Source organism: Pangasianodon hypophthalmus, chromosome 4 (assembly GCF_027358585.1).
Source record: "Pangasianodon hypophthalmus isolate fPanHyp1 chromosome 4, fPanHyp1.pri, whole genome shotgun sequence".
Taxonomy (NCBI): domain Eukaryota; kingdom Metazoa; phylum Chordata; class Actinopteri; order Siluriformes; family Pangasiidae; genus Pangasianodon; species Pangasianodon hypophthalmus.
Window position 1 is genome coordinate 435381 of NC_069713.1, and position 10525 is coordinate 445905.

The 10525-nt window shown below is 40.2% G+C and overlaps 1 protein-coding gene and 1 long non-coding RNA gene across 2 annotated transcripts; both read right to left on the minus strand.

Annotated features, from left to right (window-relative positions):
- Positions 1-522: 522 nt before the first annotated feature.
- Positions 523-2018, minus strand: LOC128318070 (uncharacterized). The gene is made up of 3 exons (XR_008301544.1): positions 1372-2018; positions 741-857; positions 523-585 (listed from the first exon to the last, which is right to left on the minus strand). It is a non-coding gene; the product is annotated as an uncharacterized LOC128318070 (long non-coding RNA).
- A 221-nt stretch (positions 2019-2239) lies between these two features.
- On the minus strand, positions 2240-5370 carry LOC128318098 (uncharacterized). The gene is made up of 5 exons (XM_053233203.1): positions 5343-5370; positions 4448-4747; positions 4046-4339; positions 3640-3755; positions 2240-3119 (listed from the first exon to the last, which is right to left on the minus strand). The coding sequence occupies exons 1-5, from the start codon at positions 5368-5370 to the stop codon at positions 2892-2894; spliced, it is 966 nt and encodes a 321-aa protein (XP_053089178.1). The 3' UTR covers positions 2240-2891.
- Positions 5371-10525: the final 5155 nt, after the last annotated feature.

The following is a 10525-nucleotide window of genomic DNA, read 5'->3' on the forward strand; positions in this document are numbered from 1 at the left end:
TAGCAATATCCATGCACGCAGAGGCGTATCTACAGAGCAGGCAAGGCCAGCAATTACCTGCTGCCCCACATTCTGAGAGGCCCCTGAGGGCTGATCTTTTAAATCATCAGAAATTTTCATCTTAAAATAATGCGAAGCAACATCTCAGCAACCCCCTTTAGGGGCACTGTCTCGTTTGTGACTTGTTTATGCTTCTGCGCCACCCCTTCACACTCGAGTCGCACAAGCTTTAACTCCTGAAGATGAAGAGGACATACTTTACCTATCTGGCAGCCAGAAGCGCAAGAGAAAACAAGAAGAGGAGGAAAAGAGGAAACAGGACAGCGGTAAGTGATGGAGATAATGAGGAATGAATTAAGGATAATTAAAGACAAACAAACCCACATCTTGTCCAGTTTCAGTTTTAGTTCACCTTATTATTTGCAAGATGAATTACTGGTGCTAGTTGGCTAGGGTTAGCATGTTTTGAGTAGAGTTAGCAGTTCTTAATGTGGGCTGAAATGCAATAGATGTTACCTGGAATGATGCGCAGGACACCGGCGGCGCTGCTTGGAAAGTATCAGTGCGAGACTGTGTCTCTTGCTCCTGTGGATCAATACTGTACGTTAGTGAATATGTTAGTTAATATTAGTTAACATGACATTAAACCTAATTTACATGTAGACAGATCATCGTTCATTTAAAAATCCAGTTTAAAACCAACAACACACCGAGGTGCTACTAAAATCACAACTGCTTACCTGTTCTTCAGGTGACGATGGAGTAATGTCCTATTTCCCTTCTCTTTGTGTTTTCTTCAAACTTCAGAGCAAAGGAGACAAAACAAACATCTGCCGAACAAGAACCTGCTGCTGAACCTGCAGTCAAAAGCAACCAGAACTTCAACCAGCAACAAAACCCCCACAATCCTAAACTACAGCGATACACGACGATGCAAAATAGAAAATAATTCAGCAACAAACCCCCACAGTCCTAAACTACAGCGATACACGACGACGCAAAATAGAAAATAATTCAGCAACAAACCCCCACAATCCTAAACTACAGCGATACACAACGATGCAAAATAGAAAATAATTCAGCAACAAACCCCTACAATCCTAAACCTCTGAATCTTTTGATTCCTTTCACCAAAATGACTTGTTCAGATTCATTCCGTGACCCTTTCCGTAAGTTAATAATTCGGCAACAAAGAGAATTTGCAGATTATTGGTTCCTTTAATGATGTCAATAATAAATTTACAGGATCTGGGGCCTCATTTCTAAAACTTTGTGTGGATGCCAGGGTGAAAGTGTGCATATGCACAAAGCCCAGAAAACTGCATGCACGCAAAAATAAAATCAGGTTTATAAAACTTTGCAAACGCGCACCTGCATGATGACACCTGAAGCAATCTTCCACCTGTAGCAGTCTCCTACATCCAGACAGTGCAGTCGCCCTTGAAGCAGGCCAGTGGTTTGGGCTGAATGCACGTGAGAGAGCGTGTCATTGTATAGTGTATAGTGTATACCCTTACTCCTGTACAGTCCTGCGTGGTGTGTGTCGGTACCGTTATTCCCGTATAGTCCCGCGTGGTGCGCGTCGGTACCCTTACTCCCGTATAGTCCCGCGTGGTGCGTGTCGGTACCGTTACTCCCGTATAGTCCTGCTGGTGTTTTAAAGCTGTGCTGTTTCAGAGAGACTCTATCCCAGTGTAGATGCACAATTCCACTTCAACACTCTTCCTGTGCACTAGACCTGCCCCTGGACCCGAGGTTTTACCAGTGAATGTGCTGATCACTGATCAGATCATCTGTCTCCCAACAGAGGATGGCTTACTTTTAGAGTCTGGTTCCTCTCAAGGTTTCTTCCTCATGTTGTCTCAGGGGGTTTTCCTTCACCACTGTCTCCTCTGGCTTGTTCATTAAGGATCTAAAACCAGACCTGCATTTCTGTAAAGCTGCTTTAGCACAATGTCTATCGTTAAAAATCACTATATAAATAAAATTGAACTGAGTGAAATCTGGCCAGTCTGGGTTTATATCAGAGCACAGGTGAAATAACATCACAGCACAGGTGAAATAACATCACAGTCTGAAATCTTGTGTTGGCTTTAATAAAACTCAGCAGGTCCAAAGTGCCAGTGCTGAAACCACAGTGGAGGTCTTCTGCTTCTTTTACAGATGCAATAATGAAGCAGCTGCAGACTTAATCTACATTTGAATAAAGACAGAGTAAAGTATAACATTAAATAAAAGGATAAATGTTTTAAATATTTTCTGATGTTCCTAGTAAAAAGCCCCAGCAAAAGTTATTTCCCAAAATAAAAACATACAAGTTTATTTGTGTTTTTCTGCATTTGTTTGTCTGAGGGAGGGAAGGAGAGGAGGAGTTGAGTGGCAGTAGCAGTGGTATGAAAACCCATGTGAGGATATGACCGCACCAAGAGAATGAGTATAGAGGGAGAACAGGAGAGGATCAAGTACTGAGCCTTGTGGGACACCAGTGGAGAGTCTGCAGGGAGCAGATGTGGATCTCCTCTATGACACCACCGGCTGTACCACCAATTCCTAGACTCACACGTGTGTGTGAGGACACACCCAGTAAACACTGATCAGTCCCAGCTAGTGAACACGTGTGTATGAGGACACACCCAGTAAACACTGATCAGTCCCAGCTAGTGAACACGTGTGTGTGAGGACACACCCAGTAAACACTGATCAGTCCCAGCTAGTGGGAAAGTTACTGAGCAGCTCAGACTGACATGGAGCAGCTCACAGGGAGAGGAATCACAACAGACAGGTGGGAAAAACATGAGCTTGCAAGGTTCACAAACCTGAGCACTTCTGAAGAAAGTCAGAGCAGAAACAACGATGCAAAACAGAAAATAATCCAAACATGCTGTATGAAGTTATAAGTCTCTTCCCTCTGTTACTCCATTCTTATGTTTGAGCTTCAGGTTCTCCCCCTGCTCCAGCATCATTCGGTTCTCCTCTTGCTCCAACATCATTCGGTTCTCCTCCTGCTCCAACATCATTCGGTTCTCCTCCTGCTTCATCATCATTTGTTTCTCTGGCAGTTTAGGCATTTCTGAGGTACCATTCCAGGTCTGGTCTCTTCCTGCTCCACTGCTGCTCCTCTGTACGACTTAATAGAGATGAAACGTATAAAAAATAATTAAAGCGCACATTATTAAATACTAATCACCAACTTCAAAACCTACACTCAATAAATTCATCACATCTCCTGAAAGGCTGAGGAATAAAATTAAGATGAATTCAGTTGAAAGTCTTTATTTATAAAGAGACTGTAGAGGATTTGCTTCTCAGAGTGAGACTGGAGGAATTCAGTTTTAAAGAGTCAGAGCATCGTATGTAATGCTGAGTGTTCAGATAAATATTTAAAACTATTAATAATCTGATGTTTAAACAGTTAACTGTTCTCTCTCAGTGATCATGTGAGATTACTGAATTAAACGTGGAACTATTCTGACAGTAAAAGTGTAATTTATAGGTGATAATTCTATTTATTTTGTGGAAGTGTGCATGCAGTGACTGAGTGGCGTCTAATCAGGGTGATGTGCTGTGGATTTTATTCTGGTTACAGCACGCAGTCATGTGATCTCTGATGTCACGGAGCTGCACGTCGCTGGTACTTACTTCATCTCTTTGGCAGCACCGATTCCTCAGGTAGCAGATTATCATCACAGGCAGCGCAACAAGCAGAAGAACCATCAGCACTATCAGGATAATCGCCCACACTGGTAGCGTTCTCTCTGTCTCAAACACACACACACACACACACACACACACACACACACACACACACACACACACACAGTTAGCTTTACTGACTTTATCCTACACACACACACACACACACACACACACACACTGTTAGCTTTACTGACTTTATCCTACACACACACACACACACACACTGTTAGCTTTAATGACTTCATCCTACACACACTTTGACTGCAAAAATCCTATTTGTTTCTTAGAAGAGGATTTATATTTAAATGTTGAAGTTTCCTCACTGACACCAATCACACTGAATACGTACCTCTCACTGAGACTGAGTAAATATGAAGGTCTTCATTATTCTCCGTGTCTCGGACGATGTAAACTCCCCCATCAGTCAGCTTTACTCCTCTCAGTGTAAGAACTGTGTTAGTGAGTGATGTTCTCGGTGTGTATTCAGCTGTACAGCGTAGTGAGCTTCTATCCACAGTGCAGATCTGTTCACCATAAGGATCTGCTGAATCTTCACCCTTATAGATCACCTCCACTCGCTCTGATACGTGCAAATCCAGCTGCAGATCTTCACCAGGGTTTATCTGAACTGATGATATCATGGCTGAGGAGAAAAAACACTCCACATCTTAACTGGGTGTAAATGTGATATAACACATTAAACCTAAATCAGTAAGAGTGTATAAGCTATAGAGCAGGTAAAGACACTTACTCTCGATGCTGAGACGCACATCATTAATGTCTCTGCCATCACACTCACACGTGTACGTGTTCCTCTTACTGTAATCAGCTGCAGTGATGGTGAGGGTGAGATCTCCCTTCAGGTACTGATCATGGGACATTTTAAATCCCTCCTTTAGTGACCAGCAGGATGTCTGATCACACCGAGCCACTGCATGATCTCGGTCACTGAACAGAGTCCATTTGGCCTCACGAGAACATTTCCGTTCACAGGGCAGAGCAGCAGCCTGATTACACTTCACCTGTACAGTAGTGACAGCTGATACAGGTACTGAAAGAGAGAAGCAGGTAAACAGAATAAAATATAAACCTATACATGCACATACGATTAAATTAAAATTAAAATGTGTATATCTCACACATTTCAGTATAAAGCCTTCCTATAAAACACTCTGTGTTTATAAATAAAACAATATGCACATGTGACCTGGTTGCAAGAAAACCATAAGAGACCAGAACCTGTCATAAGAGAACTACAGATTCTTTCAAGAATCAGACTGATGTTAGCTAAAATGTTCTTCAGTTGTTATTATGGATTAGCACTAAAGGACAGCGAGTGCTGTTCAGCTAAACTAACAGTGGAACTCTAGAAGATCCTTACGGTATGATTTTTTAGCAGGCTATACAGGTTTATTAAAGCAATGTAAATGAGTTATTTTAGCTAACTAGCAAGCTAAGCCTGTTAAATTGTTGATTATTTGATAGTAACGCAGTGAAAACAGTTGTGTTTATAATCACATTTCTGATTCTGACGCTCAAAAGCACAGCTCAACGTTTTAGAAAACAAATTCTGTCTCAGCTCTTAAATCATTATAGTCTCCTGCATTGTTTCTGCAACCAGGAGGTGCAGCTGATGTCACACTAACGTCTCTCACTCAGGAGTCTATAATTCATGTTTTATATCATATGTGATCTGTATACATACATTTTAAACAATATTGCTGTTTTACATTTCACTAAATGTTATTATACGCTTTTCTCTTTCCATTATAATCACAACTGATTAAATAGCAGCATAAAATTTAAAAAAAAATATCAGTAAAGATCAAGATCAAGATATTTTACATTCAATTCAATTCAATTTTATTTGTATAGCGCTTTTAACAATGGACATTGTCACAAAGCAGCTTTACAGAAATAAATGGATTCACAAAAATATATTGTAAATATTTAAATTTATCACTGTGAATTTATCCCTAATGAGCAAGCCAGTGGCGACGGTGGCAAGGAAAAACTCCCCGAGATGATATGAGGAAGAAACCTTGAGAGGAACCAGGCTCAAAAGGGAACCCATCCTCATCTGGGTGCAACGGATAGTGCAATTATAAATAAATCCCTTCTACTATTGTGTACTATATGGACAAATAGTGCAATTGTGCAACCAATAAATTCATCACAGTATTTGCAAGAGGTCCGGCTGGTTAAAATCTATCCACTGTCCACTGATGGAGTCCTGAGTACGAAGCTGCTCGTGGCAACTGCAGCCCCAAAGCCACTACAGCAATCGCAGTCCCAAGCCATTACAGTACAGCTCCCCATATGTGATCCCCAAGCCATCTCCACAGCCCCCAGGTGGCACCATCCCCAGCAATCCAAACAGTTCTTCAGGCAGTCCATATGGGGCCACCCCCAGCGTACATGAATACATTCTGAAGTGTTTTTATTTTTTATTTACTGAAATGATTTCTAAACATATATGCTAACGAATCAGAAAAAAACTAAAGGTACTGACACTTTCAGCCTCATCACTAAATCCAGAGTAAATAAACAGAATAAATCTAAAAGCCTCCATCCCGACAGGCTCCACCCCCTTTCCCCTGGTGACTGGTACACTGCTGCAGTTTGGCCTGTATTTGCATATGGAACCTGATTGGCTCTTATATTTGATGACGCAGTAACACTCTCCTGTAACTCAGGTTTGTTTCTTAATAGAAGGATTTTCACACTTTGATCCTCTGAATTCTGAAATTAAATCCTGAGAAAGTAAATGTAATTAATCCTAAAACATGTTTAATAGAGGTTTGTAAGACTGTAAGAGGAACTCGCTGAGCCCAGTGTGAGCAGTGAGACTGAAATCACACTCACCTGTGATGAACGTGAGGATGAATAAAAGCAGGACATGGTGAGGAACCCTGCAGGACTCCATGTCTGAGACACAACACCACCAGCAGCACTGCACAGGTGAGAACAGGTGAGGAATTAACCAGGTACCTAAACACAATAAGTGCAGTGGGAAAGCTTAAGAACAAAGAACGACATGGAGAGTAGAGACAGGAACCTGACACACACACACACACACACACACACACACACACACACACACAGACACACACACAGTCACACACACAGTCACACACACAGTCACACACACACACACACAGTCACACACACACACACACACACACACACACACACACACACACTGGAGCTGTGACGGCTAAGTGAGGGGCTAGAAATTACTAATATTGATTAATATTTATTTGTAGCTATCTACTTCATAAAACTTTGTAACCTCATTAACTAAGAATTACTACTACTACTAATAATAATGATAAGATATGATAAAAAAAAATGTTATAATAAAAGTGGGGTTTTTTTTTTGCTTTTTTAATTTATGCAACCATCAACAACATACATAATCACTAAGACAATACTACACGTGTACAAACAGAGGAAAAAACAGAAGGAACAAACATAAAATACTGTTTACATACAAATAAAAAACATACAGGAAATTCATGAACAAAATCAGGTATCAGCATCGATTCATCCCATTTCAGCTATAACTGATTCTGAAGATAACTTATGAAAGGCCACATAACAGCGAATGTGGAGCAGAACCCCACAGATTCAGTCTTATTTTTCCAGACTTAAGAATTGTAGTACTTTTCTAGCCCACTGTTTAAAGGAAAGAGGGGAAGCCTGTTTCCATCTGAGCAGAATCAATTGCCTCACCAGAAGAGAATAAAAGATGCATAGCGGTTGATATCACTGTTTGAAAGAGTGGTCTTTTCACTGACAATACCAAAGATGGCTTTTAGAGGGTTTGGACTAACATTTTTACTAAATCTTAGAATAAGACTCAAAAATCAGTGACCAGAAAGCAAACAGCCTGGGACAAACCCAAAACATACGGGCAAGTGTAGCAGGGGATTGAATGCATCTTGAGTTCGGTCAATACGAGGAGAATATATTTGCCAACCTGGCCTTAGATAAATGAAGTCTGTGTACCACTTTAAATTGCAAGAGACTGTGTCTGGCATAAATAGAAGACCCATGAACACTATATTTAGCCTCATGTCACTCCTTGTCAGTCACGCAAAGTTTAAGATCTAGTTGCCAAGAGTCTCTGTGCATTATTAGGAGTGGACAATAATGATGCAGGTTTTATGTACAAACTGAAGATAGTACCTCTCTGAGCCGGGCTGACAGGAAATAACTGGACTATTGTATTTGGTTCAGGAAGGAAAAGAAAAGAGGTGAAATTCTTGCACATAAAATCACTCATCTGTAGATATCTGAAAAAATGAGTCTTTGGTATTCTGAACTGAGATTCTAATTGTGCAAATGATAGGAAGCTCCCATCAACAAATAGATCTTTGAATAATGAAATGACTTTTTCCTGCCATAGCAAGAATGCAAGGTCATTAAGAGACTGGACAAATCCATAATTTCTGGCACCTGGTGCACAAACAGAACCTCTCTGCCATCCATAATATTTACGAATTTGGACCCAAATCTGAACAGAATTCCAGTCCACAGGACGTACCGAATGAGAGCCAAGACCGAGTGGTAAGGGTGAGAATAAAAGAGCTGGAAATGAAAAAGGAAGGCAAGCTGAGGATTCAATATGGACCCAATCCGGTAAATGATTAGAGTTATGTGAATCCTACCAATATGCTAAAGCTCTCAAATTGCAGGCCCAGTAATATAGTTGGAAATGTGGAAGAGCCATCCTCCCTAGTTCCTTGGGATTTCATAAAAAACACAAGCATATTCTAGGGAGTTTCTTATTCCAATCTTATTCCAAAGAAAAGATGCTATTGTCTTATTTAAATAAACAACATAAGATTTTTTAATATTTATATATACTTTCCAGGGGATAGGAAGCCTGGACTATTTTTCAACAGCTATCTTTGTTCAGACTAAATGTGGAGCAAAATTAAGTGATAGTGAAGTGATAATGAAGTGACTTGTGGCCAAGTATGACCCATACTAGGAATTTGTGCTCTGCATTTAACCCACACACACACACCCGGAGCAGTGGGCAGCCTTTTTTTTTTTTTTTTTTTTTTGCTGTGGCGCCCGGGGAGCAGTTGGGGGTTCGGTGCCTTGCTCAAGGGTCTCACCTCAGTCGTGGTATTGAGGGTGAGAGAGAGCGCTGGTCATTCACTCCCCCCACCTACAATCCCTGCCGGACCCGAGACTCGAACCCACAACCTTCAGGTTCACCTTCGGGTTACAAGTCCGAGTCTCTAACCATTAGGCTTAAATAACTCAGAAATATTTCTTGATACAACCACACCAAGATATGTGACACTGTCTGGGGCTAATTTAAATGGATAAGCAGAAAAGGAAGATAGTTTTGCAGCTTGATTTATAGGAAATAGCTCACTCTTGGAAAGATTGACATTATATCCTGACATAGTGCTGAAACACTCAAATACAGCCACAACATGAGGAAGAGAATTATGTGGATCTGAGATATACAGGAGCAGGTCATCTGCGTATAATGATAATTTACGCTCTCTGCCCCTCTAATAATTCCCTGAATAACTGATGTTGATCTCAGCAAAACAGCTAAAGGTTCAATCGCTACTGTGAAAAGTGGGGACACATGGGGCCTCCCTGTCTAGTTCCCCTGTGTAATGGAAGAAATTGTGAACTAATATTATTAGTGATGACAGATGAGGAGGGAAAAGCATACAGAAATTTTACCCATGATAAGAACTTTGGGCCCAAACCGAATTTCTTTAAACAGCTGAAAAGATCCACTTCTCTCTATCAAAAGCTTTTTCAGCATCTAGAGATATTATAATTTCTGGTATAAGCTTATTTATATAAAGGGAGTAAATAATATCAAATACTCTGTGAATATTAAAAAAAGAAAATCGATTTTTTATGAATCCGGTCTGGTCCGGTGTTATGATGGAAGGTAGAACATTCTCCAATTTTCGGGTTAAAACTTTGCCAATATTTTACAGTCCACATTAAGCAAAGACACAGGCCAAAACGATCCACAGTTAAGGAGATCTTTCCCTTTCTTAAGTAGCACTGAAACTGCTGCTTGATAAAATGTATGTGGAAGACGGTCTACAAGAAATGATTCCTCACATACTGCCAGTAAAAGAGGTTTTAGTTTTTCCTTGAACATTTTTAAAAATTCTACTGTGAAACCATCAGGGTCTGGGGTTTTTGAGTTTTGCATATTTAAAAGAGCCAAATTAAGTTCTTCTAGGTTTAGGGGCTTCTCTGGTTCTGCTTCATCATCTACAAGAATTTTGGGGAAAAAAAATCAAGTTCGGATGGGTCGTGCTCAATTTCAGACGAATATAAGGAAGTATAGAATTGTTTTAAAAACTGAATTCATTTCTAATTCATCCTTTGTGACTTTACCATCATCCTTACAGATGTACGTTATTATATTAGAAGGTGATTTGTGTGAGAATTTGAACGCTAATACAATTTAGAACGAGACTGAAGAAGTCGTTCCGTTTGTTCAGTTGTTATTCGCTCAGTCTCAGTTTGCAGCCTTGTTCTTTCTGTAAAAAGTTCAGATGAAGGCTTAGTTGTGGGTTTTGAGTCTAATTGTTTAATCTAAGTGATGAGATCATTCCAGTGCTGTTTACTTTTTTTTTTTTTACTCTCCCAAGATGAAAATGAAATTATTTCCTCCATCAAGCAAGCTTTTAAAGAGTGTAGCTTCACTCTCATCTGGAGAATGGCTGAGAGATAAAAAAGACATCAATTTATAAATGTTGCCTTTTTTCACTTTTTTCACAAAACCACAAAGCTAAAGCAGCAATAAAACCGGAAGTGAAAAACCAGG

Excerpts from the sequence above, each read along its gene's own strand:
- LOC128318098 (XM_053233203.1), bottom strand. The coding sequence starts at position 5,370 with ATGAATTATAGACTCCTGAGTGAGAGAC. Across the intron at positions 3,756-4,045 it reads TTACTCAGTCTCAGTGAGAG|AGAGAACGCTACCAGTGTGG; the intron begins GTACGTATTCAG and ends TGTTTGAGACAG. Across the intron at positions 3,120-3,639 it reads GGTGCTGCCAAAGAGATGAA|AGGAGCAGCAGTGGAGCAGG; the intron begins GTAAGTACCAGC and ends TAAGTCGTACAG.